At 43.1% G+C, this 26,701-nt stretch overlaps 6 protein-coding genes and 1 non-coding gene across 9 annotated transcripts; 2 read left to right on the top strand and 5 right to left on the bottom strand.

Annotated features, from left to right (window-relative positions):
- Window positions 1-559: 559 nt before the first annotated feature.
- On the bottom strand, window positions 560-4,726 carry cidec (cell death inducing DFFA like effector c). 2 transcript variants are annotated; one of them, XM_003973583.3, is made up of 6 exons: window positions 4,591-4,726; window positions 2,997-3,065; window positions 2,770-2,911; window positions 2,379-2,528; window positions 1,916-2,106; window positions 560-1,435 (listed from the first exon to the last, which is right to left on the bottom strand). In XM_003973583.3, the coding sequence occupies exons 2-6, from the start codon at window positions 3,047-3,049 to the stop codon at window positions 1,255-1,257; spliced, it is 717 nt and encodes a 238-aa protein (XP_003973632.1). In that variant the 5' UTR covers window positions 3,050-3,065; window positions 4,591-4,726; the 3' UTR covers window positions 560-1,254. The 2 variants fall into 2 exon arrangements, with proteins under 2 accessions (XP_003973632.1, XP_029683051.1); XM_029827191.1 differs by lacking the exon at window positions 4,591-4,726 and adding an exon at window positions 3,234-3,398.
- A 660-nt stretch (window positions 4,727-5,386) lies between these two features.
- LOC115246744 (uncharacterized) lies at window positions 5,387-6,975 on the bottom strand. The gene is made up of 2 exons (XM_029826001.1): window positions 6,580-6,975; window positions 5,387-6,387 (listed from the first exon to the last, which is right to left on the bottom strand). The coding sequence occupies exons 1-2, from the start codon at window positions 6,845-6,847 to the stop codon at window positions 6,002-6,004; spliced, it is 654 nt and encodes a 217-aa protein (XP_029681861.1). The 5' UTR covers window positions 6,848-6,975; the 3' UTR covers window positions 5,387-6,001.
- A 942-nt stretch (window positions 6,976-7,917) lies between these two features.
- uqcrc1 (ubiquinol-cytochrome c reductase core protein 1) lies at window positions 7,918-12,280 on the bottom strand. The gene is made up of 13 exons (XM_003973546.3): window positions 12,124-12,280; window positions 10,976-11,116; window positions 10,800-10,886; window positions 10,497-10,626; window positions 10,124-10,322; window positions 9,947-10,026; window positions 9,736-9,851; window positions 9,506-9,649; window positions 9,024-9,184; window positions 8,849-8,934; window positions 8,681-8,769; window positions 8,522-8,597; window positions 7,918-8,423 (listed from the first exon to the last, which is right to left on the bottom strand). Exons 1-13 carry the CDS (start codon window positions 12,184-12,186, stop codon window positions 8,359-8,361), a joined length of 1,437 nt encoding a protein of 478 aa, XP_003973595.1. The 5' UTR covers window positions 12,187-12,280; the 3' UTR covers window positions 7,918-8,358.
- A 681-nt stretch (window positions 12,281-12,961) lies between these two features.
- On the top strand, window positions 12,962-15,116 carry hmces (5-hydroxymethylcytosine binding, ES cell specific). 2 transcript variants are annotated; one of them, XM_011614174.2, is made up of 7 exons: window positions 12,962-13,050; window positions 13,248-13,465; window positions 13,581-13,724; window positions 13,831-14,046; window positions 14,318-14,466; window positions 14,555-14,747; window positions 14,842-15,116. In XM_011614174.2, exons 2-7 carry the CDS (start codon window positions 13,277-13,279, stop codon window positions 15,025-15,027), a joined length of 1,077 nt encoding a protein of 358 aa, XP_011612476.1. In that variant the 5' UTR covers window positions 12,962-13,050; window positions 13,248-13,276; the 3' UTR covers window positions 15,028-15,116. The 2 variants fall into 2 exon arrangements, with proteins under 2 accessions (XP_011612476.1, XP_011612475.1); XM_011614173.2 differs by having other exon boundaries at window positions 12,969-13,114.
- A 4-nt stretch (window positions 15,117-15,120) lies between these two features.
- Window positions 15,121-19,266, bottom strand: LOC101076529 (ras-related protein rab7). Its single transcript, XM_003973543.3, has 6 exons — window positions 18,953-19,266; window positions 18,051-18,113; window positions 17,743-17,869; window positions 16,728-16,946; window positions 16,523-16,651; window positions 15,121-16,445 (listed from the first exon to the last, which is right to left on the bottom strand). Exons 2-6 carry the CDS (start codon window positions 18,101-18,103, stop codon window positions 16,350-16,352), a joined length of 624 nt encoding a protein of 207 aa, XP_003973592.1. The 5' UTR covers window positions 18,104-18,113; window positions 18,953-19,266; the 3' UTR covers window positions 15,121-16,349.
- A 1,509-nt stretch (window positions 19,267-20,775) lies between these two features.
- trnaf-gaa (transfer RNA phenylalanine (anticodon GAA)) lies at window positions 20,776-20,849 on the bottom strand. The gene has a single exon. It is a non-coding gene; the product is annotated as a tRNA-Phe (tRNA).
- Window positions 20,850-21,062: 213 nt separating this feature from the next.
- rpn1 (ribophorin I) lies at window positions 21,063-25,479 on the top strand. The gene is made up of 10 exons (XM_003973542.3): window positions 21,063-21,431; window positions 22,020-22,084; window positions 22,577-22,883; window positions 22,973-23,182; window positions 23,270-23,462; window positions 23,600-23,699; window positions 23,773-23,911; window positions 24,054-24,173; window positions 24,273-24,518; window positions 24,589-25,479. Exons 1-10 carry the CDS (start codon window positions 21,192-21,194, stop codon window positions 24,769-24,771), a joined length of 1,803 nt encoding a protein of 600 aa, XP_003973591.1. The 5' UTR covers window positions 21,063-21,191; the 3' UTR covers window positions 24,772-25,479.
- Window positions 25,480-26,701: the final 1,222 nt, after the last annotated feature.

The following is a 26,701-nucleotide window of genomic DNA, read 5'->3' as shown; positions in this document are numbered from 1 at the left end:
ATTTTACTGCACACAATTACAGCTGCGATCATACAGAGACTACTCCGGATGACTGATGACTGCCCTCTGAACTCTCCTTCCCGCATCTTCATACATCCATCAGCTTTCATTTATTGCTGATATAGTCTGTTTAAATTGAAACAGCTGAGTGCAGCCATAACCTCAGTTTGCAGACATTTTTCACTGTAGATGCAGAGAATAAATTCTCAAAGTTCAGCGCGTGGGTGGTCTGTTCAAATGCTAAGAGAAACAAGTTATTAGTTCATGAGGTGAAACAGCTGAGCATGTCTCCTATCTCTACCCATTTTATTTACAATGAAAAGATATTTTCTAGGTCATTTAAGTTTGTTGACTTCAGTCTTAAGATAAGTTTTTCCTTTTCTTATTGTACTGTATTTCTGGCTATATTTTTATGTCATTAAAGCACTTTAAAGTGTGTAGTGTACCAGTTCTTATTTTATAAAAAGGATAAACCTGTAAATAAAACAACCAAGCAGGGACATTTGGGAAGTGAACAGAACACACAACTGCACTTACATGATAGAAGTGTACAAAAATGTCTGAATTCAGGATATTTAATAGAGGCAATCAAAACAATACAAAATCTGTCACCCAGAATACAATAAAATATGCAATATTTGCATAATTTAACGGCAGCTTCAACCATCAAATAAAATACTGACAATGCATGAGACATTTGTAAAATAAAGAAACATTTATAATCAGTCTGCCAGATTGTTTAAACTCTTTTTGCTACCATCCAAGGGGGCAGAAGTGGTCCTTGAACCACCAGCTGTACCCACCAGCACTGGTTTCCCTCTCCGTGTAATGGTTTGCTTCTGCCCCCTCTCTGGTCGCAGCTGCTCGCTCTTGCCTAATTTTCCTCCTCTGGTTTTCTAAAGCAGAGGGAGGCTGCAGCTGACAGGACAGTGGAGGCCAAGGGACAATTAAGGAAATGTGGAGGAGACAGCTGGACCTGTTGCCAACCACGCGCACACAAACGTGCACAGATCAAGCATCATCATCATCATCTAACGGACTAAAGCTACACATCTTCACGCTGGACTTACTCGACCCTTACTGGGGGGGGGGGGGGGACATTAAAAACCACTTTATTTATTCCTTTGACCAAAAAAGTGTTTGGGAGAGCTGCTTCTTGATAAACAGCAGGTGCGCAACAGGACAAAAGGGAAAAATTGCACAGGAAAATGTCAAAGATGTGTCCTCCCTCCAACCTCACCAGGCTCTAGTCTATCACAACTGTGAAGCTCTTCCCAGCAGCATACTCTGCAGCTGCCTGATCCTGCTCTCCTGCGGCAGGCTCAGAGTCTTTGCTGCCTGCTCCTCCTGCAGGAGGTACTCGATGTAGCAGGAGGAGCCCAGCAGGATGTGTCCTGCAGCCTGCATGGAGAAGACGGCCCATCTCAAAGCCTCCCTGGAAGCACAGCGGAGAAATTAGTGGCCATAACAGGCAACATGTAAGAAGTGACCAACAGCAGGTGAGAGGAACCAAACACAAACCTCCTTTAGTGCAACATGAGCGTGAGAGCCTGATATCTGACAGGTCGTGAAAATGTAATCCTCTTTGACTAAAGCTTTGCACGAACACTGAAAACCAGCAATGACATAACCGCACCCAAAAATAATCAAAATAAAATCCCATCTTTGTAGCGCCGCAAATGACCATCAACCCAGCCCAGGTCACATGGTGGGGCAAACTATTGAAATCTGAAATTACACAGAATTACTGCAGATGACTGTACGTGTTAGACAAATGATGGTAGTTATGGAGGTTCAGTGTGTGAGAAACTGGATAAAACTGTTGGAGGTTTAATCTCTCAGTGAAGTCACCACATTCTGAGACGGGTCAAGCACAAAAAATAAAATCATAAATCTTCAGGGGTTTGGCACTCACTTCAGCATCTTTTTTGCAGCATAACAGCGCAGATCATAGGACACGGAATAAACTCCATAGAAGGTAGCTTTCACGTTCAGGCAGCCAATGAAGTCTTCAGGGTTGTTCTTGTAGAGGTCGAATGTCAGCCTAGCCACATCTGTCCGTTTCCATAGCCTGAAATCACTGGGCTGACCTCTGGAGGGGCTTTTCTGGGAGAGGAGAAAGAGACAGCTGGATGAAATGGGTCCGGAGCATTTCGTTGCAGTGGTACCGAGAGGGTGCACTAGCAGGCTGTTGGATCAGACTGGAGCTGATGAGACAAATGAGACAAGGTCTCTGCATGAGGTCGAGAGAGCACATATTTCAAAGCAGGATTTAAACCCAATCTGTTCTCACCGCTTCATCCTTTATAGAGATATTTAATGTAGCTTCAACAATGCCCCCTAGTGGTTAAACGTGGAAGAGCCAAACACTCTCTTACTGTATCTGGGGTCCATTTCTGGTCTTTCTCAAGGACCATGAGAACAGAGTTTTCAGGCAGTGCCTGGAAAAATCCCTCTGTGTCCACCCCTGTGCCATCTTCATCCAGGACCAAGCCACTGACGCAAAGGACACTCAACGACTCTCCGACCTGAGAAAGTGCGTATGCATTACTCAACTGATGGGCGGGGTGCATCAGTTTCAAAGAGGACGCCGCTGAAGTCACATACACGTCGGTTAATACGTCCTAAATGAGGTCTGTGCAGGCGTCCTTTTTGCTGACGCATTAAGCTGGTCGCTGTTAATAAATTCAGTACTTTAGACAGTTTTTATGTAACACGACAGCCCAAAAACCCAAGTGGACCATTCAGTGCCTCACATCTCCACTTCACCTTGTTAATCAGGTCTGCCAGAGAGTATGCCATGATCCCCTTCTTCAAGCTGCGGTCTGCGTTCGTGACTCTGAAGGGCCTCGGCCGAGATGCTCGGCCTGTCAGGAGCTGTTGCGTCATGGAAGCGCTGGCTGTTACACACCTGAGAACAGCAACATCTCATAACTCGTGTTCTTTCGTTGGTTTCCTTGAGCAACATATCCAGCCCACGGTGGAGTGCCTCTTACTTGGAGAGGGAAGATGTAGTCAGAACGCTGAAGGACTTCATTGCGTAATCCATCTGGGTTCACCTGCGACTGAAGCAGCAGCAGGTTTTAAATTTGGAGTTCAATCTTTTAGCTTTTAAAGTGTTCATAATGAAAACTATATTACAGCAGTGATCTTTGCCTGCCTTACATAGAAATAAACACACTCCACAATCATGTTCTCATATCTCATCGATAAACAGAAACTTGACACCTTACCAGAGGCTTGTTCTGAGTAGTGGCCTTTTCTTGAAGTGCTGGTCTGTATTCGCAACCAAACACTCCTGACAACGCTCTCTTGCTCCATTTGGTCACTGAACTTTGTGCTGCAAAGTTGCAACTTTGTTGTGCAACTTCCCCAGATAACTCCCACTGGGCCTGCCTTATGCCTTGTGTGTGACTTTTTTTTTTTCTTTTAGGACAATATTTATTTTAAAAGGGTTAATTTACCAAAATAGCTCAAATTAAATGTCCTCCTTGTTTGTCACTATTTACGCTGGAAAATGGAAATTGTGGCAGCTCCGTCTGTATGAGACTCACCTGAGACATTTGCAGTGTGACCTCCTAGACGACCTTTTATATTCACTTACTTGTCTTGTCAGAGATTGGAGACAGGAACTATATAAAAGTATAATGGATCGATGCTCCTGAATAGTCCTACGACTCGGTCATTGTTCAGAGTTCATGGGGCGTTATCTTTCGTGGTGATGTGTCAACCACACACACACCTATTTTGGTATTTATTTGGCATGCTGTGTTTAACCTTAACACTTTACAGTACTTTCTCCGCAACCACACCCATAAACAAGGCCTACATTGAAACCCACAGAAAACATTTGAATCCTGTCACATGAAAAACGTCACTAATCTGTCAAGTGTCAGAAAAGGGAACCAACAAGAGAAATCTACATGGGAAAAGAATCACAAAAAGAGCCTTTAATGGAGCTGGTGAAGAACACAGACCCACTGCAGCCATCCTGGGCTGCCACAACCAGACCCGTGGGTTTATTACCATTGTTGCTTCATTAAAGGCTCTTTTTGGGTTCTTTTCCAACACAGAGGGCCTCTTTTTTCTGACACTGTTTACACATGACAACAATGTAGCACCTGTGTGTTGGTTTCTCCTGAACACCCTTTTTGTCCATTAGTGGAGCGGTGGGATTAGTTTTATCGTGTTTTCAAACTTGAAAAGTTACATTAAATATGAAGGTTGCCGTTATCAGACGCCATAACAGGAGGGATATGAGAAATTTAGGTTACGTTGCTGTACTTTTGAAAATGTAACATCAAATTTGGAAGAATTTAACTATGTTTTACCTCCGAATCCTCATCTGGGTTACTTATTTATCATCTTAACCAACCCTTCAACCCACAACTTACGATAAAGACAACCGATTTTATTTTATTTTTTTAAACGAACTTTACCCTTTGGAGTTAAGGTATGGATGACCCTTAAGCTAATTCCAAAAACGTGGGCCAGAAAACTAAATATTAGCCATGTATTTAAAATGACAACAGGGAATTAAAACGCAGAAACGGTAGCAGAGAAATAGTTTATAAAATTATTTACACTTACTTTTCTCTGGCGTTTTTCCTGTTTTAAGTGCGTCGCCACAGCTCACCGCCTCGGCATCAATTAGCAACACCTGCGTTATTGATGACTACCGGTCGCCATTTTGGCTCTTTTTCTCCTTTTCCCTGCTTGTTTGTGGAAAACATTGAGGACCCCATGTGGACCGAAAGAGAACTGTCATTTGTTGGAAATTTGTCATGTCAGATACAGTATCAGTTCTTGGATTCAACAGTTGGATAATTTAAACAAACAAACAAAAAATGTGACAAGTCATTTTCGAACTTTGGGTCCATTAATCTAAATATTAGTAGGTTCAGATGAGGATGATGGTTCAAGTGATACATAAAAGATTTGAATGGAGCTTTTGTCACATTAACAAATTAACAAAGCAGAAATGCACTTGTCGGGGCAAATCTGCAAAATTCCTTCAGACCAAATTTGAACAGGCTAAATTAAGATTGTGGTTTCTCAGAGGACTGAGCTCATTACATAAAACAGAACAGCCTCAAGATAAATGTTTATAGTCATTAATATGATGAGGAGTTGTAGACTGCATGGATGGACCTTGAAGCATTAGATGAGGTCGTTTTTCACTCTGGTATATGAAATAAAAAATATTTTTTCAGCTGTGTTCAGTAATACTGGTCGGCCTTACCCATTAGTTAGTTGGCGTATCGTTCGGTGTATTCCATGTCAGTGTTTTTTTGTTGTTTTTTTAAAAAAAAATGAAAAGCTCATGCGTAAATCAGATGAGCAGTTTATTTCACTCTGTTGCTTCACATTTCATGCTCAGTGCAGGACTGCAGAAGAACCATGCTACACATATGAATAGCAGATAAAGCATCAAACTTAAAATAGCCTGTTTGCCAAATATATCAGTGAACAAAGGCCCGTTTTTCATTCAGGGGTCAATTTCCTGCCGGTGTTTTTGTCTCGTTATCACATATCAGATGCTATATGGATGACGTGGACCCATTTGTCCCGAGCCCATTCATTTATCCTTTATGGGTCGCTGATGCTTGTAATTATACTCAGCTTGCCTGATGTCAGTGCAAATAAGAAAACAATATCTCAATATCAATTTGCTTTAATTGAAGAATCTATTATTTTGATGCCGCTCATGCAAGCACAAGAAACTGATCTCAGACTGTGGTCCAGGTTTTTGGCCTAAATCCTTCTTATAAGTGCTTTTTTTTTATGCTTTAGATCATGCTGTCTGTAATAATTGTTGCACAAATGAATGGATGGAATGGTTTGGATAAACAGCAATATAATATAATCATTTAATACTTAGAGCAGGTCGAACCTCTACAGAACAGATAGTGATTGCAATAATTGTTGAACATTATATCTTAAACGGTGTCAGTACCACGATGTGAAAAGTCTGTTGAAGTTGTGTCCACAGCTCTGCCTCTTATTTCCTTTTGCCTATTCGTGCCATGAGTTCGGCGTTAGCGGCAGCCTTGGATCTCATGTCCTGGTTCTTGGCCAGATCTATGAGTACACTGAGGATGCTGGTGGGGACATCAAGAGAGAGAGCAAAACGAGACCCCTGCTGGGCTCTCTTTGGCACCTGGGAGGCTGGACGGGGCACTCGCCCTTGCCGGAGCACAGTTTGGTGCTCCAAACGGATCAATGAGTCCAGGACGCCAGCACGTTTTAGTATGTCAATAGCCAACATGCTCCTCTGTGTATTCTCATCAAGTTTGCCAAGATCCGGTATGTTCTTCCGGCTCCGGACACACCAAGGCAACAGCAGAGCCAAGCAGAGACAAACGTGCACGCTTCTCATAGCTGTAACTGTCAGGACAGAGGAATAAAAGCGTGATAAGACTGTAAATTCTGGTGGTTCACAAAAGGAGACATTTAGATTGAACTGTGCACTGATACACTGACACAGTATCACAGAACTCCTGTATGTGCCAATAATCCATCAAATGGAATTCCATGCCCAAACATCACAGAATCACAATAATCTCAACCATTACTTACTGTGCTTCAACTCTGTGGAACTCAAATGGGTGCTTTTCTTCTGGAAGGGCCTGCCCAGTGCTCCAGTGATAATCTGCCTCCAGTTTCTTCTTCTTCTAGACCTGACGATGGAGTGTGACCTGCGCTGCTCGTGGTCGGACGCTCGACTGGATGTGTGCCCGCTCCTCGGAGACTTTGTCCTCGTCCACGTGGGTCTTCCGCTGTGACACTGCCCCTTCTCTTCTCTGCTTATCTTTTGCACTTCTACACCCCATAACCCTCCCCTCATTTCATCTCATTTCCTCTGCCCTCATTGCTCCCCTTTTATCTAAAAATAACACAATGGTAATCACAATACTTTGTCTGTAATGAGTCAAATACTTGGTTGAAAGCAGAACTAAAGCCACCGACTTGAACCCTACAAGGTGCTCTTCTTATCATATTGATATGAAGTTTTGTATCCATTGTCTTGTTACGTATTAATGTTAAAACACTACCATAGATTGACTTATGTATGAAAAAGAGCTAAATATTGCTAGACAACATTGCAGATGGCTTAAATTTTCCCTTCTTACATCATAAGACAAGTGACTTACATCATAGTTCTACATGAGAGAGATAGTCCAAGTTTTACCACATTGATGTGACAGGAGAGAAATTATTAAATCAATTAATGAGATTTGTTCCTTTGATCCAACAATCAGTGCGTGTGCTCGGCTGTTGCGTGTCATCTTGAATTGTTTTCTGCATAAAACAGAAAGATTCTCTCACACTCGGCGCTGCCCGAGATCACAACGCAGAGCAGAGGGATCGGTAGTGTGGAGGTAAGACAGGAGGCCGCATTTCCTGAATCACCTCCAGTCTGGCCCATCAAAAGGTTTTTACTCATCCGACTAATGATATGAATAATAACAGCAGCTTGTTTACGATAGTTGGGCCCTAGAGGCGATCTGGACTACGAGAACCTATCAGGGAAACAAACATGGGTCACGCAGAAGTCATCCAGCAGGAAACAGATGTCTTCAGTCGTAGACCAGTTAGCATGACGGTCACAGAGAGTGACACGCATGGAGCTCTTATATCATCTCTGATTTAGTGCATTAGTGTATTCAAGGCAGCAGGTCCTGATTATTATTCAAGTAGCCTGCTGACGTAAGTGCTTACGATTGTCTCGCTGTGTGCCAGAGGAGATCTCATCAGTTAATCCAGCCTCTCTCCGAGTCTTCTGCACATCACCACAACTCAGCTCTAAGTTAACTTTGTGTGCACAGACATTTGTGCTGTTCCAAAAACAAAGTGCAATCACGCATATAAAACATGCAATACAAAGTGTTGTAGTGTGATTAAAACCAACTGGGCCAATTTTTTAAACTATTTTAATTTGTGAGAATGAGGAGCTTCTGTTTATGTACAGGAGGACAGAAACAATTGATACGGAAATTATAAATATACTTTGCTCCAGACTGGTTCTGTTCATTATTGGTTTTTAGGTGTCCAGTAGATGCTTTACTGTTCAAGTGTAAGATCTCACCACTCTCCAACGAGGACCTGTGTAGTACAATCAAAAACATCTGAACCCTCACAATATGTTGACGTGGAGACTTCCTAACCCATCAAGTCTAAATAAGAATGATAACCGAGTGCGAGAAGAGGGAGAGACAGAGGGCAATGGCTGCCTAGCCGGTCCTGACATCACCTGGACACGTCCAGCTTGAGCTCTTATAACAAAAGCGGGAGGAAAATGGTACCGAGATGAGATTGTGGGGAAAATACGGAACACTTGGAGCAACGCGGGACATCTTAAAACCTCAGCCAGTACATAGCACTGCGCATTCTGTTGTAGTCGGGAAGCTGTTCGACGGGCCCTGGTGGAGAGAAGCAAGAGGGGGAAATCAGGAAAAGAAAAACCACTGAAGAAACAGACTTAATGTAGCTCCAAACAGGACAAAAACAAAGAACGCACCAACAGCTGCCACAGCAGGACACTTATCGTAAATGTATTTGGTGCAGACGTCACGCACCACATTAGCAGTTACAGCCTGAAAACAGATGTCAAAGATCGCTGTTAAGGATGACAAAACTACACTTTGGACATCAGTGTAAGAAAGGAGGCATAACGCACATCAATCCGAGCGTCCCACTCTGCCAGAGGAATACGCCGACCGTAGTTCAGGATGTGCCTGCCGATGTCATCACAGATGGGTGTTGTTCCTAGAAGAAATCCACAGTAGTTCATTAGCTTTTAATTTAGATTGTTCTATGAACTTTGTGTAAATGACATCTCTCCTACCATTGAGTTGTCCAACCAAGCTGGCCTTCAGGGCATTCTTGCCACGAGTTACATCACTTTCTGTCACTGTGGTGCACAGGTTCATCCTTTCAGGAGCAAATGGGAAGAAAAATTGTGAATTGGCTGCACTGTCCTGAAAATAAAAAATAACATTGGAGCCATGAGCATGACTGACCAGGCGTTCTGGGACCAGTGCATCATGTCTTCAATGGAGTTCTTATCAGTAACAAAGTAGATGCCCATCAGGCCAGTGTCACTATAGGAAGAGTGGAAGGCCTGGAAGCTGTGGCACAGGTTGGCCTCCACTGCCAGGCGAGCCAGGCGGCTGCTCAGATGCTGAATGTTGGAAGCAGAGACATGGTTATGATGGTCAACACATGCAAACTGTTGAAGCATGCCTGGAATGGTCGAAATATGGCAGGAAAAAAAATGTAATGACAAGGTACTGTTCCTCTCAACTGTTTTAGAGAGAGAGGTAGAACCTCTGACCCCTGTTTGCAGAGAGGATCATAGTTTACCCCTCATTAATGGCCACTCAAAAAATCAACATCCTCAAGTGGGCAAAGCTTAAAGGGGAAATGCTAAACCAACAGAAGAGGATTATGGGCATTTTCCCCCTTTCTACGTCACTATGTGAGCCAACATCCCCTCACCCACCTTTCCTCCACCATAGGTCAGATCATAGCTGCCGATGATGCAGTTGGCCACCATCAGTGGGACGATGTCCGGGCTGGTCACACTAGCTCCTTCAACAGCGATGGCAATGTGCGCGAGAGGAAAACCATCATCACGCATACGGATCTGAAAGGCACAGAGAAATGATGATGATAAATGATAGCTGCACTCACCCAAATCAAATGAATGAAATCCGCTCCAAAATAACGCACGTCACTGCCTGTAAATCTGCAGGGAGACAAGACGGGGACGGCATCTCCCTCATACTCAAAAGAAATTCCACTGAAGTTAGACTTGGCCAAACCGACCAGCTCCTCGTGGTTCACACCTGTGGAGGGGCCAAAATAGAGGAACCTTTTTTTGTGAAATTTGTTGGAAAACCAATGTGCATCCTGAAAAGCTGTCTGGCAGGAGACAACCCACCTCCAGCAGCAGCCAGCACCATGCGAGGAGCTTTGTAGTGGCTGTTGATGTAGTCCACAAGATTCTCACGGGTCAGACTCCTGGAAGGATAGATTGGACAATTCTTTTTCATGTAAATGTTACAATATCCAAGGACATTCGTGGATCTGAACAGCATTCAACTGTGGTTTATCTTGCCTGGCATTTTTGGACGGTCCCAGCACACTCTGACCTAAAGGTGTACCCTGGAATGCTGTGGCGTGCAGCAGGTCCAGACAAACCTCCTGGAGGTTGCCATCAACTTCCTCCAGCTCACGCAGTAACACGCCCCTCTGCTGCTCGATCTCAGCCTCGTTCAGTGAGCAGCTTTGTACCACTTCTGCCAGCAGCTCCACAGCTAGAAAAAAAAATAAGAGGGGAAACTTTAGACCTTAAAGTTCAGAGATTTTGATTCAGTCAATCACGTCAAATGTACAGGAACTGTCAGAAGAGAATCTGTCACGCAATTTTCCAAAACTTTTTTTCTGTTTTAAACTAGTAGTTACTGATTTTACTGGTTATATGCAAGTACCTTTGGGAAGGTCTTTAGCTAGGGTCTTCATGTAATATGCAGTGTGTTCCCTGGAGGTGTAAGCATTCAGGTGTGCACCCATGGATTCCACTTGTTGCTCCAAGGCAGTCTGAGGGTACTTCTTGGTTCCCTGGGATAAGGGTGGGAAAAGGCAGAGTAAACTAAAGGTGTGGTGAGTTCTTTTTAGAACTGTGAGGTAGTGAAGATGCACATGTACTTGTAGATGACAGACCCTAAATAATATTGATTTACTGGCCAAAGGTTCAACTTATTTTTAAAATCTTGAGGTGTACTAGCGTCTACCTTAAAAGCCATGTGCTCCAGGAAGAACCCTGCTCCATTGTTCTTCTCATTTTCGTAGCGACTTCCAGCACTGATCCACAGGCCAACCTGTTAGGAAAAATAAATGTGAGCATTTTGAAGACAGTAAATTGGCAAGTGTATGCAGGGATTTAACTACCATATACTTGTGTTCTTACAGTGCATGTAGCATGCCCGGTCTCCTCAGATGCAACTCTCAAACCATTGTCCAGGGCAGTAAGGCGAGTTTCAGGGGCTCCGGCCAGGCTCTGGGCATAGCTGACTGAGGACTGTCCACGTCTTAGGGACAGCAGGATGGGCTGAAGCGATAAAGAGGGCAAAAAAAACACTAAGAATCCTGGATGTGAACTGGAAGGAATTTTCTCAAAGCAAAACAAAAGATAAAATCTAATATATGAACTGATGATTTGGATTTGCTCTGCAAGGCCACTGTGGCTGGCAAACACTTACCACATGATTGAGATAGTCATCAGGTTTTTCAATGACCATCAATGTGTGGTAGAATACGTTTAATCAAATAGGTCATGACAGAGTTGCAAAATACGATTTGATAACAACAAACAAAAACAAAACCTTATCACCAAGGCAAACTCAAGAACCACTTCTTTGATTAAGTAGCACTTTTCTCACTGTACAAAAAAGTGTAATCTGTTGCAGCCACAAAGAGACATGATATAAACTCTATGGTGTGTTGACTTAAATGGATGAAACCTTTCAGCAGTGATGTGAACCTCTGAGAATAAACTACGTTTTACACAGACATGTCAAAAACATGCAATCTTAAGAGGATGCTGTAAGGATTTGGATTGCATTACATGCTTGATTATCGCTTTAAGGTTTTGCTTTAATCTCACAGGATTGCATGAAAGGAACGACTGAAAAATCAGATTTTGAACGCCTTTTCAAATTATTATCAAACTGTCTCTGCAGTCCCCGTGCTAGCTATGCTAGCCCAATAGCTTAGCCGAAGTGGGTGAGTGAGGATAACTTTGAGCAGGACAGCTGGTGACCTTGCGTATGGAATAAGACTAGTCGAATGATAAGTGATTGGTCTTAATAATATGTGTATTAAGATTAAGTAATCTATTAAGTACAAATTACACGACCAACTTCCTTGTCTGACAGGTGACCTTGCATTCAGTGCTAGCTGACTGAGGCTAACCGGTGGGTTTTTACCCTTCGAGCAGCCTGGTGGGCAGTTAGCAATTTGTCCCGTCACATTAGCACATGGCAAAATCAGAGCCGAATCATCCGAAATTGCTTTTTTTTTCCCCAGTAAAAAGTCAAGGCCGATAGATATACATACGCTGCGATTTTTGGCAAGGGCTCGACCCACAGTAGTTCCGACTCGGCACACGGACGCCGCCATTTTTCCGTACGGTTTCAGCAGGGAGGGCGCTCTGTGCGGCTTTCTCTTGGTCTCCGACGCCCAAAGCAACACTATTGTCGGCTATCGCCATCCAGTGTTCGGTTTGGTTTTGACGACAAATTCTGCAGTTCGTCTGTTCTGTTCAGTCTTTGTAGCGCCCCTTTGTAATTTAGTAAACTGGCAAGTCTTCCTGCGTCATGTTATTAGTTTTACAGTTAGGTTTTCAGCCTTTTTTTATCATAGGATGTGATATACAAAGACCAGCTAGGGAATATTTGATAAAATATTTAACCCACTACATACAATTCTGTCCATTTAAAAATAACCATCCAGTTTAGAAACAAAAGGCTTAGTCTAACATGAACAAACAACGCTAACAAACGAAACATATGCATCCTCAATAGAAAACGTTACATGTACACTTACCTATAAAACTGATCTGTAATGCAAAATTACAATTGTAATTTGAATTCCGCGCTTCAGTCTTCGTCGCCATTTTGGCTCCCAGAAAGTCTGAAATATTTTTTTTTTAGGATTGAAAAGATACGAGCTGCCCTGTCCTTCCTCCATACCCCACTGTCAAATTTGAACTCATTGAACTGCATTTAAAGTTCAAATTTTCCCTTATAAATTCAAGTGTACACAGTACCGTAATTTATATAAGTTGTGCTATTTTTAGAGAATAGCACAAGAAGTAGAGAATTTAAATTGTCTTCAATAAATTCAGAAATACTACTTCGCCATCCTACGAAAGAAAACACTCGTCCTGCTGTGTCAAAATATCAGGTCACGTGGTTCCTGCGGCTTGTGCCCGGACATACCCCCACACAGAACCTTGCATCGCTTTGTGGAAGGAAGTTGTAGGTCTGTTTAATAATTAATAACAATAATTTAACTCCTAACGTTAAACCTTGACGCCACAGTGCGGGTAAGACAAAGAATGTTTTCTTTAATTATGTCGTGGTTAATATAAAGGAATTCTGCTACCATGCTAACACTTTAACTTTAGCTTTAGAATGCTGCTCGGCAACGTCAAGTACATTCGAAACTCTTATTCACAGGCGGTTGACAACGAGGTCCAGAGGGGAGGATGTGTGGAAGGACCGCATGCACTCTTGCTCCTGACGAAGTGAGCCGAGCATGTTTGTATAGAAACCGAACGGGGCGGCGAAGGCAGCCCCGGTGGAGGGATGGAGATGCGGATAAATACAAACCCTCTTACAACAAGAGTCCACAGTCCCAGAGTCCCGTTCTGCTGTCACAGAGACATTTTGATAAGGTAAGGAAAACTTTTCATAATGCTAAAAATACATTGCATAAAAAAGCACGTGTGTTCTATTTCAAGTAATTGTATCATTGTAATTTTAGTGTTTTTTCCCCACCTTTGTTGGCAGAATGCTCCAGCGGATGAGTGTGTGTTGGCCTCCATGCGTTGGGGTCTGGTGCCTGCCTGGTTCAGGGAAAATGACCCAAACAAGATGCAATACAGCACCAGTAACTGTCGCAGTGAGAATATGCTGTCAAAGAAATCCTACAAGGTGCATATCTTCCTAAATCATCCTCGGGCTGCTGCCAAGCTGGCTTTGTTCTGATCAAAATGCTGGGAGTCCAAATGTGTTTTAACATTTTGTCATTTTCCTAAAGGGCCCGATGATTAAAGGGCAGCGCTGTGTCATCCTGGCTGATGGTTTTTATGAGTGGAAGAGGCAGGACAAAGAGAAGCAGCCTTTTTTCATATACTTCCCTCAATCTGAGACAGTCAGTGAGGACAAATTCAAGGCTCAGGACAACTCTGAGGCCTCAGCTGATTGTAAAGGAAATTCTGACTCTCCAACCGAGGCCTCTCCTGACCTGACAGAGGTTTGTATTGAGTTTTCTGTGGTAGAAGAGCTGCAGCATCGGTTCTTTCATCTTAAGCAGAAGTAAAGCTGTGGAGGAAATTGCCACTGCAGAAAATATCCTGTGCGGGGTAGGAGCCAAAGCAAAAATGTGCACATGCCCACCAGGTGGTGGTTTTGATGATAAAACGAAAACGTCTGCTTCATGTAGCAGTTGTTTAAGTACCTGTAAAGTTTAAATGAAACTGGACAATTTTGATATGTACTGTACAATCATGATATGCACTGGCCAGGAAATACCAGCCGAGTGGACCGGATGGAAGTTACTGACCATTGCTGGACTGTTTGACTGCTGGACACCCCCAAGCGGAGGAGAACCCCTTTACACGTACAGTGTAATCACTGTAAACGCTTCACCTAACTTACAGAGCATCCACCATAGGTAAAAAAAAAACAAGAGTAACTGAGCTAAAGAGCTTTTTGCATACTTGGGGAATTATTCTGTACACTTCTCTGTGGCTCCTCTTTAGGATGCCAGCAATTCTGGATGGAGAGGAAGAAGTGAGAAAATGGCTGGACTTTGGGGAGGTGAAGTCTGTAGATGCCATGAAGCTCCTGCAGTCCAAAGATATTTTGACGTTTCATCCCGTCTCTTCACTGGTTAACAACTCACGCAACAACTCCTCAGATTGCGTTCAGCCTATGGACCTGAACAGCAAAAAGGTATCCGATTCATCATGTTCTGATCCAAATACGGTTGCAAATGTTGGCAGTTAAGGCTCAAAGTGCCCCTTTTTCTATCCACTGTGATCCCTAGGAACCCAAACCCACAGCAGGCAGTAAGATGATGATGAGCTGGCTGAAGAGCAGCACACCCACAAAGAGAAAAGAGCCTGAAACAAATGAGAAGAATGAAGAAAGCACCAAGAAACTGTGCAAATCTCCAGGAGCACTTAAACAGTGGCTTCAGGGAGCAAATAAGGCACCCAAATCCAGTGTATGAATTTTAAATGTTCCCTTTGTTGTCATAGCAACATGTTTTATAACAAAAACCTATTTAAAGCAAGAACGTTGATTAAACATCCGAAATAATTGCTGTAGTCAAGAATTTTATTTCCCATATTACTTGAAAAGACATTTTTGAAACAATGTAGTTACTATGCATTCATCATTTTTATATCATGATTAATGCCAATACTATCCCCCACACACACACTTTCCTTTCAAGGTTACAGTATGGATGCTTCCTTGTAGTCTACTGTATAGTTCGACATGAAGAGACCGGAGAAATAAAGCAAAGCACTTGAATTGATGGCGGCAGAGTGAGATACACTTGTCGCCTTCCCCATAGTGACAAAGAGTTTTGCAAATATACAAAGTCTTGCAGTAGATAGTAAAAAAAAAAAGAAAAAGGTATGAGCAAACAAAGTCAAGTTCTTCCATGTAGAACGCTGTGCTGTCTTGATTGGTAACCTCACCTGAAGTAAATGCACAGAGCATAGAAACCCTAAAAAATGCTTACATTTACTGTGGTTTCACAAGATCCTTATCCAGTTCAGGTTTCTGTGGACCAGAATCCACTTGAGATTTCCACACTGGTCTGACGGGCTGGTGAACCAATTCTGAACCAGCTTTTCAAACGGCAGCTTCGTCTTCTTGTGTTCTGCTGCTTCAGCTCTGCCCCCACTTAAACATCGGATGAGGTACAATAAAACGCCTAACAGTGAACCAATTGCCCGTCTTGATATGTTTAAAATCTAAACTTTTGAGGAGCGATGTTTCCTTTATTCGTTAGCAGTCGGCAGGCTGGGGGAATGAGAAAACACCCACCACCGCTATAAAATGGATTAAAACAAAAACATTCTCTTCACTCTACTCACCAGCATGTATGCGCTATCGGTTTGATATTCCGTTTTTAGGTAACCGCGAAAAAGCAAAAATCTGTCTGGAAATCAGCAATAAACACAGAACGTAAAATAAGACAAGCCCAAACGTCGTCATGACCACAAGAGAGTAAATGAGGAAACAAATAATTAGTATCATACAGGTACATTTCACATTTGCTTAAGGTGTTCTTTGGGCCTGGATAATCATAGAAAATGTGTTGGGTTGCATATATATATATATAGATATATCAATATATCTATATATATATATAAGGTGAATGCAGCATGTTTGTGTGTAGTTGTATACTCTATGAGTAGGATACTGCTTTAATGTTGGGCGTTGGGGAATAACACATCGGGCTAAGGAAAAGAGGGATATATAGACAAGGCAAGACAGGGTAGTGACGGCCCCGACGACCCCGGAGGTTCCTCAGAGTCCTCAGCAGCTGCAGGTCTCTGCTGACGGCTTGGCTCTTTCGTTCCGGTCCAGTTTTATCGGCTCAGGGAACTCGTTGTACAACTCCACTTCGGTCTCCTGAAACGTGACGGTACAGTCGGGTCAGATGATTTCACTTTCTGCTGTTACTGGGAGGACAGACTGGGATTTCTGACCTGTTTAAGGGCGTTGCGTGCAATGGTCTGGAAGGCCTGCTCCACGTTGATCGCCTCCTTGGCGCTGGTTTCAAAATACGGGATGTTGTTCTTGCTCTGACACCAGGCCTGTGCCCGCTTGGTTGTTACCTGAAACACAAAGGAGCGGATATTAAAGTGACCATAGTGGAGAGAGTGTTACTCGTTCCACCCCACCGGGACTCACCTGTCTGTTCTCCAAGTCAATCTTATTACCCAAAACCACAAAGGGGAAGTTCTCTGGATCTCGAGGGCTGGCCTGGATCAAGAACTCATCCCGCCAGCTGTCCAAAGTCTTGAAGGTGTTTGGCGCCGTGACATCAAACACCAGGACGCAGCAGTCAGCTCCACGGTAGAAAGCCACACCTAAGGACTGGAACCGCTCCTGGCCTGCCGTATCCCAAATCTGAGAGGCAGAGAAGAAGGCTGCTGAATAATCAGATTACTTGGAATAAAGAGCTTAAAACAGAGATTGCTGTCTTTACACAGATCACATTAATCAGGCATCTCTAATGGGCTCACAAGGTCGATGTGGAGTTAACAACTCTGAGAAATGGCTGTGCAGTGGGCGTGAGATGTTGTTCAAATGCTTTATTAAGTGCAGCTTCCATTGAAAATAAACTAACAGCATTTCCCCTGTGCAGCAGAGCAGTAAAATAATTGTCAGACACTTGTGGTGCACTTACTGGAATCACAAACCTGGTCAAGAATGACTGTGATCCTCTCAAGTAGCCAGAAAGATGGCGCAGCCGTGCCAGGGTAAATGGAGCCGCTTGGGCTTCATTTACTTTTCTTATTGTGAAGGATTGTAATTTCATTCATTCATAGAGCTTGTATTTTTGTAGGTGGGTACTAATTGAACTCCTTGGGAAAGATGTTAGTTTTAATTCTACTTAGTGTAACTTGTATTCGAGGTATCTGCAGACTGGCATAAAGCAGAAGTGTAAGAAACAAAAATGTCTGTCATGACAGCTGTATTTGAAAATGGATATCATTCACGTAGTACTGACACAAATGAAGTTCTAAAAATATTCAGGAGTCTGTATTTGCATTTTAGTGTGTTGAAGAGAACACACATTGGGCTAAAGTGTTACTAAGGTAAGCTTCTGCAGAACCGCTGATGTGAGCAACACCTCCTTGGTGTTATTTATTAATCTGTTGCTGCTTAGATGTGTTGACTGTGACTTCAGTGTCATGAGTACCTGCATTGTGACAAGTCTGTCATCCACCATGACTTCTTTTGTCAGGAAATCAGCACCTATTGTAGCTTTATACTGGTTGCTGAACTTCTTATTCACATACTGATTCATCAGTGAGGTCTTGCCAACTCTGAGAGGGCAAAAAAATATATCAGAAGTTAATAACAGAGGAAATAAAAAACATTAGAGATAATGGAAAGTACAGGATGATGGGGAAGAAAATGAGGGGGGCCATCATCATCACAGTAAATTGGCTCCCCGAAACAAGTATTTTCTTTACCACGAGACCCCCTCTGCCCTGCCTGACTCACCCTGAGTCTCCAAGGATGATGACTTTGAGTAGCACTTTCTTCCTTGATGTCATTATCCCACAACTGCAAATGAAAAATTAGCTTTTTTCAATCACAACAAGCAGAACTCTCAAAGTACAAATTTGGATTTACATATTTTAAGTTGTTTAAGGGTGTGCTAGTTGCCTTTGCTCAAAATAATCAAATAGTATTGGGGCTAAACAATATGCGGAACAAATCTCAAAGCAAAAAATTAAATTAAAGGGTGGGGAAAAATCCCAGCACAGTATTCAAACGTGACCCGGAACACCCATTTGTAAAAATTCCGCATCGGATCGCATAATCCTTTAACAACTATTTGATTTAGGTTTTGCCTTTTTATGAGCCGATGGTGCTCCGATGCATGTGGGTTTTATTCCGAAGAGCAAGTAGCGTGTCTCCATAATCTGCACCTCATGACACCGTGTCAGGGACTGATCACATGGTTTTAAAACGCAGGACTAACGGAACCATGACTTGGCAAGCATGATTAGCGCAGGAGTGCTGGAGTTTGAATATGTTCAGACTCATGAACGAGCCATTGCTACGATAAACATACAGTTATCTCTGCACAATAGGCATTGATAACTTGGTTTTGGTTCTAACCACCTATATAATTAAGAGGAAATGCTTGCAACTAGCAGTGTTGATATCGCAAAAAGAATAAAGATGCTAGAAGAGTTCGCTTCATTATCAAATCGAATGTTAGATTAGGAACAGAAACGCAAAACCAACATCAGGTTTTAAAGATGCCGTGTCCAATACCGTATCACTGACACTTCCTAAGACATTTCCCCAATAAATACGAACAGCGATTGGAAGCATATAAATAATAAGCATCACCGTTTTACAAAAAAAGATATAATGAATTATTTCTAACCAACCTCGATGGTGATCCTGCGGTAAGAAATATCAGAAGTGGACTTTTCCTCTGCCTCGACTGGAAGCCTTAGCTAGCTAACAGGCTACGCTGCTATTAATGTCTGTAGTAAGAAAACAACACGTCGACAGTGTTATTACCGCCGATAAGTAGCCTGGTAACCAACTCTGATGACTTAATAAAACGATTCCAGCCTAAATCTCCCTTTGTGGACAACGGGATATTTAGTCTGATTCGCCCAGCTCCTGTTGACGCTCGCTTTTCCTGTCAAGCTAACGGGCTAACTGCTAGCCGAGATGTGTTAACTTCCTCCAAAACAAGCTCTGTCGGCGGCGGTGACGTCACCTAGGACACGCCTTGTTGCGCGAGGCAGATTACGCAAATATTGTCACGCGTCATAATACAGATTATTTTTAATGTCAAGAGCTCATAGCGCACAAACTGTTCAGGATACAACCTACGAATGAAAATCATAACTAAAACCTACCGGTTAAATTATAAAATGAGACATCGATCAGGTTATCCTTTACAAATGGTTAAGTGACAGCTCCAAAATACTGTAATGGTTCAATAATAGTTTTATCAGGTGGCAGGTTATGGACTATGATCATAGACAACAAAATTACAAAGTGTGCAGGTGTCTACAAATGAAATCAATCAGTACCAGTAGAATAGTATTTTAGATGGCAGGAGTAATACCTGGATGACAGGGCCTTCTGGATAAGAAAAACAGATTAAAAATACAGGAGAGAAAGCAATTTAGTTTGTCATCAGCTGGCATTCCCATGTGTATAATGAGTGGTTTAAACTCTAACTGTGTGATCTACTTTAGATATTAAATTGAAGATTATACCAAAATGTTAATCTTGGGACATTGGGCAAAGCTACCTATCAACATATGTCTGCTGCGAGGCATCTGTCCAATATAGGGTGATCGTCTTATATACTGTTTGATTTTTTTGTTTGTGAGCGAGACAAAGGGCGTTTCCTGATTTAGTCAGACAGTGTCTTCAACTGCAATTATCTTTGCACCAGTAGGTGGTGACTGAACCTGTAGAGCTTTCTCACAAGTACGAAATCACAAATCATGTCACCCAAAATTGACACCTTGTCCTCTTCCCCCTTCCAAGGCTGTTTGAAATCTTGTGCTGCTTTGCCTTATTGAACATCAGAAAAATCATGCAGTTCCTAACTCAGCATGCCACCCAGCTGCACAAGCATGCATCAAAACAGTCCCACTCACCAAACTGCTGACAGAGCTCCAGTGGCTACCAGGAGCTGCCTGCATCAAGTTCATGTTACTTGTGCTGACCTACAGAGTACTAGCTGGCTCTGCTTTAACAACCTTGCTTGAGCCCGTGTTACCCCTTGTTCACTGTGTTCCACACAAAAGTCTCACCTGGCAAAACCGTCTCTGCAGGCATGGCAATCCAAACTATTCTCATGCCTGTATGGTGGAGCCTCTTGACCTCTGTCAGAGCAAGGGCAACCATGTTTTCCTTTAATACTCTCTTGAAAACACAGCTCTACTGAGAGCACCTGCTCTCCTAAGACAATTTATGTTTCTCCTCCTGTCTCGACTCACCTCCTCTCTCCTCCCCCGATAGTTATAGTTTTGCGTCGTTTAGAACTGTAAGGTGCCTGAATTGTGACTCCTACTGTAAGTTGCTTTGGACAAAAGTGTGCTCTAAATAACAGAAACATATATGCGTGCTGAAGCAGGTGCAAGTGAATAGAGATTTTCACTATATTGTGTCGTTTACTTATGCGCTTTACTTTCTCAAGGGTCTGCCTCAGTTTCACAGATGAAAAGTCAGTTCACCACGATGCCGAAACCCGGGATCGAACCAGGGACCTTTAGAGCTTCAGTCTAACGCTCTCCCAAACTGAGCTATTTCGGCTCGTTACGGCATTTTTTCTGTGCAAAATTGCTCGAACCACTCAAAATCCGACTGCGGCTGCTTTATAGAAAGTCCACTAGTAAAGCAGTTAAACAGCAGTGACCACTAGTACTCTGAAATGTCGTCGTCATTTAAAAAAAAATGAGAAAATGTAAATCGCGTCGCGTCGCTTCGGATTTCACAAACTGACGCACGACGTGCAGCAGAGCGCGTCGTGACGTCACCGCGTCGACTGAATGAAGCGTCATCCTTTTCCGATGCAGAGCGGCACGGCGGCCTTTTCTTCGCTCTTCTGCATTTCCCAGCTTTCCTGTTTTTTCCTGCTACTTTAGTTCATTCATCATGGTACAGACGTCGCCCTCACTGGCTGCCTGTCTGCTGCTTCTTGTAGCTTGGAGCTCGGTGGTTTCCGCGAGCGGTTTGGTAAACGAAGACGTGAAGAGGACAGTGGACTTAAGCACTCATTTGGCCAAAATCACCGCGGAGATCGTCCTGTCCAACCAGGGACACACTGCTGTCCAGAGCTTCATCTTAGCGGTAGAGGCAGACCTCGTCCCACATCTGGCGTACATTGGAGCTTCGGTGAGTTGCACATTCTTGAATTAATTAACGCGAATGCGCCTGCTTTAGCCTGCCTTTCTAGCTTGTTAGCCTGTTAGCTGCCTCATTGTCAGTTATTAGCTTAGATGTTTTATTGTGCAAACTACTGCTCGTGTTCTCCCCATGAACGTATTTGTACCATCATTCAAATCGCTAATACTATGCTAATATCTAATAGTACCATTTGCACATTGAATGTATAGAAATCAAACTATCAATGAGGTTGAGCTGTGTGATTGGGGTCCGACTGACTCCTGCAAGCCTTAAAGTCAAAGCGATTAATGAAAGGTTGCAGACTAAACTACAATACATAGACGCCGGTTTTCTGTGAGACACTCGGTATGATCAGGATACTGTGACATTTAATCAAAGCAGTTCGGTCCCTGCAGGGTTCGGTAAGACGTTAACTTCCGTAGCGCTGCACGCTGTGTCAGTGGCTGAATGACACGTATGCGCTGGGCAGCTCACTTCCGTGTGTGACTGCGCAGGTCGGCCCCCCTCTCTCAAAGAAGCCTTGCAGAAAAGGTGGAAACGCCGCTGTGCTTCGCATTAATCGCTGCATTTCCACAGGTGAAAAGTGATGAAGAGGAAGATGGCACACTCGAACTCCAACAGACAACCATTCCAGGTCAAAGGTAGGGGATTTTGCTGTCTGGCTAATATGGGTCAGCTGTAGACACAGCATATATGCATGGGAATCAATGGTAATGTGGTTTCTTGAATTTGCTTGGCCATAAGTTGTCCAGCACGTCCTGTAGTGTTTTTGTAGCCTTTTCCCATTTGCATTTTAAAACAGAGCTTCTGTTGAACCTATTCTCTGAAACCAGTAAGCCTTATGAGCTTTTAGTTTCCACATTGTAGGTACTGATACAGCAGTACACACCATTATGACCTAGTGCAGTTCAAAAAATTCAACCAAGAACACTGGGGAACAAAAGATATGCTACTTTAAACATCAATCCTATCAAAAAGAATCTGGGTTTACTTTAGTGCCACACTCTTGACTTTTGAATTCATGCCAAAATGTAAAGTAGGAAATCAACACATTTGTTTATAGTATTTCTCTGTGCAGGTGCACACCATTGAGACTCTAATGTGTGTGTGATGTCATGTCTGTTCCCAAACAGTGGCCAGTTTTACAAAGTGCAGCTGCTGTCCAGTCTGGCAGCAGGGGCACAGGTGAAAGCCAAGGTGGAGATGACATTCAGCCATGTCCTGAAGCCCTTCCCCACACACATCACTCAGGCAGAGCGCCAGCTGGTGGTCTTTCAGGGCAACCACTACCTGTACTCCCCGTACCCCACCCGCAGTCAGACCACACGTGTTCGCCTGGCCTCCAAGACCGTGGAGAGCTACACCAAGCTCGGCAACCCCAGCAAGAATGACGAGATCATTGAGTACGGACCCTTCCGTGATGTGGCTGCGTTCAGCGAGGTTTGGAGTTGACGTTTTAACTGAGCTTTTTTTTTTTTCTCGAAGCTCTAAGAGTGTTGGTAAGAGCTTTCATGTTCTGTGCCTTTCAGGATACCATGAAGATCCATTTTGAAAACAACGCACCCTTCCTCACAATCAGCAGCATCACTCGGACTATCGAGGTGTCTCACTGGGGTAACATCGCTGTGGAGGAGACAATTGACCTGAGGCACACAGGAGCCGTACTAAAGGGGCCTTTTTCACGTTATGATTATCAACGTCAGTCAGACAGCGGAATCTCATCTGTCAAATCCTTCAAGGTTGGTGACGATAAATGAAAGCTGATGCCGTCTGACTTTTGTCTTGAGTCTTTATAATTATTTGTTTGCTTTCTTTATTTTTTTTAGACTATTCTTCCCGCCTCTGCCCAAGATGTGTACTACAGAGATGAGATTGGCAACATCTCCACCTCACATCTGCAGGTCCTGGATGACTCTGTGGAGGTGGAGATCAGGCCTCGCTTCCCATTGTTCGGAGGTTGGAAGACCCACTACATCATCGGCTACAATCTGCCCAGCTATGAATACCTTTATAACCTAGGTGAGCTGATCTGTGATAACAAGAGGGGACATTTTAATTCCCTTTTCTGATCTAAAGACAACCCAGACTGGAAATAACTGCAGTGAAACCAATAAATCTTTCAGTGGTTATTACTAAAATGTCCTTTTATTGTGTAGGTGACCAGTATGCACTGAAAATGAGACTGGTGGACCACGTATATGATGACCAGGTCATTGACTTACTCACTGTCAAACTCATCCTGCCAGAAGGAGCCAGGTCAGTGTTTGTGTTACTGTGAATGGAGAGCTATCATACTCTGGATGCTGATGATGTCTTTTTGTCGCATCAGAAACATCCACTTGGAAACACCTTATAAAATTGATCGGTTGCCAAACCAGCTGCATTACACGTATCTGGATACCTTTGGCCGCCCAGTGCTGGTTGCCACCAAGAACAATCTGGTGGAGCATCACATTCAAGATTTAGTGGTAAGACGATTTACAAGATCATTGGCAACAGAGCAAGAGATGGTTAAAGTGGTGGGGTATTTGTAGTGTGGCGTATTTAGTTCTTTTCTTATGAGTTGGTTACATTTTGTATTAATTACCTAATTTTTGCTTTCTTAACCAGATTCATTACAACTTTAATAAGATCCTGATGCTGCAGGAGCCTCTCCTGGTTGTAGGGGCCTTCTACATCCTCTTCTTCACCGTCATCATTTATGTCCGCCTTGACTTTGCCATCACAAAGGTCTGGCAAAGGATGATTGTCTGTTTTTAAGTGGTTCCAGTTCTCGGTTCATTCAGCTTTTGTCTGTTTTAACTGGGCCGTAATATTGCTTGTGCTCAGGATCCTGCGGCTGAGGTGCGTATGAAGGTGGCCTCCATCACGGAGCAGGTGTTGACTCTGGTCAACAAACGTCTGGGTCTGTACAGGCACATGGATGAAGTGGTCAACCGCTACAAGCAGACCCGAGACACAGGCGCACTCAACAGTGGCCGGAAGAACCTAGAGGCCGACCACCGCACCCTCACCAATGACATCAGCTCACTGCAGGCCCGTCTGAAAGCCGAGGGCTCCGACCTGGCCGATAAGGTGCGTGCCGCACAGTTCAACGATGTTAAACCAGTTTGGGCATGATTCACACCTTCATCTTCACTCTCAGGTTGGGGAGGTACAGAAATTGGATGGACAGGTGAAAGAAATGGTGTACCGCTCGTGCCAGGAGGCAGAGCGGCTTGTGGCGGGGAAGGTCAAGAAGGAGGCGTACATCGAGAGCGAGAAGAATCTGAGCGGCAAGAGACAAGAGCTCATCAGTCGCATCGACAGCCTGCTGGATGCTCTCTAAACTACTGTGGCTACACAAGCAGGAAGCAGAAACGCAGCCCTCCCGCGGCAACACATCTAACCATTTTTATGAATGAATACATGTGATAAATGCTTATCTTTGAGCACTGACATGGACGGTTACCATCGCATCATTCAGTAGTGATGGGTTTATCTCGTGCCTTCTGATAAACTCACACTCTTCTCAGCTTTACAGAATATTTTTCTGTTTTTGGATTTATTAATACACACAAGTTCAGGTTTCAGTTCACACACTTTTTTTTGTCAGTTCATTTTCATATTTCTGCGCCCCCCCCCCTCCCCCAGTAAGTATGTATGGTTACGGGACTTGTTTGAAATTAATAACTGAAGAGCCCAAATGGATTTCATCTCATGTCTTTACTCTCATGTGCTCTATTCTGGGATTTAATCAACCATTTGAGTATGAAGGTGTTGCACTTAAGTCTTTTTTTCTACCTGCCCCTGACTCTTGTTTGTTTTTGAACAAATTTGAACATCTGATTGTGTCATCCCAAATGCTGTTTTGATGTCCATCGGTCATATTTTCTATATTTTGTATGATTCCTTTTGCTTTTTTAACATGAGATTAGGAGAAAACATGAGATTAGGTTATATGTGAGAGAAGACATGGGATATGGGACACGTGTCCTGTAGAATGGGCAATGTTATGAAAATCTGTCAAATTTGAAATAAAGTTTTGCGAAAGAAATCATTTTTCTACTGGATTTTATGTGGTTAAACAATTATGTTCAAAATGTCAGTAGAGGGCGCTGTTGTGTCGACCTTCCACTCCATCACATTGGGGGCTTTTTATGAAGCACGGGCTGCATTTTAGGCTTTTACTAAAGTGACATCTGAAAATGTTTTATTTATATTCGAATTGGCTGATGCCACTTTTTTAAATAAACAAAAAACTGGCACATCGGAGGGAATTTCCAGCACATTGTTGCCTGGAGCAGAACACCCAACCTGTGTAAATCACATTTTAAGCCCAGGGTAAACAAAAGGGTCAGACTGAGGTCATAACTTTCCCTCTGAGGTCACCAGGGGTCCTGCAAGGTCATTTCCTGTTCCATAGTAACAGGGCCCGATCTCTTCACAATGATAATGTTAACATATTGTATGTGCCATACAATAATCATTCTGAAGCAACAGCAGGGGAAAAGCATAGACAATGTCTGTTAGCACTGACGTGTGTTGATGAAAGGCCACACAATGGTGAATTTTGTTGTGTGTTTTGACTTTGGGTCGAGATTTGGAGCAAAATGTTTGGTGAGCTGCAGAATCACATTCTCACAGCAAACTGAAACTTAGACCCACCTTAACCATGGACCTCTGAGCTCAATACAGCGCTGTTGACTTGCATTTTAATTGATGTGCGGAGGTGACTGAAGAATTCATTAAAGGGTTTTAAACTTGCATAAAATTTATCAATGTGGATGTAACATCAAAGTGTAACTCAGTTGTTTTCCATGGCTCATCCTCTGGTTTAGCCTTATTTAGTCAAATAAGGCAATTAAAGCACACAATTAAATGCGCTGATTTTGGGGGTAAAAATGTGTGTGGCCTCCTCCCTTATTGTTTCTCTGAACACAATGGGTCATACTTTCTGAACTATACTGACCTATTTTATACCTGCTTTACTATATGTAGCACTCTATCGATTTTTTTAACCATATAAAAATAGATACATTCTGAGATTATTATATCAAATTATTTGAATTCCTCATTTTCACCAGTACATTGAATGAAATGATGCCAATCGGACATTGCTGGACCAGCTTAAAGGGCCTAATGACCACCTAATGACACCGGACCAATGATTTTGTGCATGACATCACAGATTGCCACGTTGATGCTTTAATTTCTCCTCATTTGGCTGCTATATCATCGTTCTGTGTGGTATTTGTGATGGGTTGATTGGCTCTTCA

The sequence above is a fragment of the Takifugu rubripes genome, chromosome 19 (genome assembly GCF_901000725.2).
Source record: "Takifugu rubripes chromosome 19, fTakRub1.2, whole genome shotgun sequence".
NCBI classification, from domain to species: Eukaryota; Metazoa; Chordata; class Actinopteri; order Tetraodontiformes; family Tetraodontidae; genus Takifugu; species Takifugu rubripes.
The sequence above is the reverse complement of the archived record's forward strand: the minus strand, read 5'-3'. Positions and strand labels throughout refer to the sequence as shown.

What these genes read in the sequence shown, in the direction of transcription:
- cidec (XM_003973583.3), bottom strand. Translation starts at nt 3,049, where the DNA reads ATGGATTACGCAATGAAGTCCTTCAGCGTTCTGACTACATCTTCCCTC. An exon ending in TGGCAGACCTGATTAACAAG is followed by an intron (nt 2,529 to 2,769) that starts GTGAAGTGGAGA and finishes GCACTTTCTCAG; the next exon opens with GTCGGAGAGTCGTTGAGTGT. An exon ending in GCTGCAAAAAAGATGCTGAA is followed by an intron (nt 1,436 to 1,915) that starts GTGAGTGCCAAA and finishes CTGTGCTTCCAG; the next exon opens with GGAGGCTTTGAGATGGGCCG.
- uqcrc1 (XM_003973546.3), bottom strand. Translation starts at nt 12,186, where the DNA reads ATGGCGGCGTCCGTGTGCCGAGTCGGAACTACTGTGGGTCGAGCCCTT. An exon ending in CCGGGCATGCTACATGCACT is followed by an intron (nt 10,887 to 10,975) that starts GTAAGAACACAA and finishes TTTTCCTAACAG; the next exon opens with GTTGGCCTGTGGATCAGTGC. An exon ending in TGGAGCACATGGCTTTTAAG is followed by an intron (nt 10,627 to 10,799) that starts GTAGACGCTAGT and finishes CCCTTATCCCAG; the next exon opens with GGAACCAAGAAGTACCCTCA.
- rpn1 (XM_003973542.3), top strand. Translation starts at nt 21,192, where the DNA reads ATGGTACAGACGTCGCCCTCACTGGCTGCCTGTCTGCTGCTTCTTGTA. An exon ending in TTGACTTTGCCATCACAAAG is followed by an intron (nt 24,174 to 24,272) that starts GTCTGGCAAAGG and finishes GCTTGTGCTCAG; the next exon opens with GATCCTGCGGCTGAGGTGCG. An exon ending in GCTCCGACCTGGCCGATAAG is followed by an intron (nt 24,519 to 24,588) that starts GTGCGTGCCGCA and finishes CTTCACTCTCAG; the next exon opens with GTTGGGGAGGTACAGAAATT.
- LOC115246744 (XM_029826001.1), bottom strand. Translation starts at nt 6,847, where the DNA reads ATGAGGGGAGGGTTATGGGGTGTAGAAGTGCAAAAGATAAGCAGAGAA. An exon ending in TTCCACAGAGTTGAAGCACA is followed by an intron (nt 6,388 to 6,579) that starts GTAAGTAATGGT and finishes CTGTCCTGACAG; the next exon opens with TTACAGCTATGAGAAGCGTG.
- hmces (XM_011614174.2), top strand. Translation starts at nt 13,277, where the DNA reads ATGTGTGGAAGGACCGCATGCACTCTTGCTCCTGACGAAGTGAGCCGA. An exon ending in TTACAGAGCATCCACCATAG is followed by an intron (nt 14,467 to 14,554) that starts GTAAAAAAAAAA and finishes GCTCCTCTTTAG; the next exon opens with GATGCCAGCAATTCTGGATG. An exon ending in TGGACCTGAACAGCAAAAAG is followed by an intron (nt 14,748 to 14,841) that starts GTATCCGATTCA and finishes TGTGATCCCTAG; the next exon opens with GAACCCAAACCCACAGCAGG.
- LOC101076529 (XM_003973543.3), bottom strand. Translation starts at nt 18,103, where the DNA reads ATGACATCAAGGAAGAAAGTGCTACTCAAAGTCATCATCCTTGGAGAC. An exon ending in ATCATCCTTGGAGACTCAGG is followed by an intron (nt 17,870 to 18,050) that starts GTGAGTCAGGCA and finishes TTGCCCTCTCAG; the next exon opens with AGTTGGCAAGACCTCACTGA. An exon ending in TTGACTTGGAGAACAGACAG is followed by an intron (nt 16,652 to 16,727) that starts GTGAGTCCCGGT and finishes TTTGTGTTTCAG; the next exon opens with GTAACAACCAAGCGGGCACA.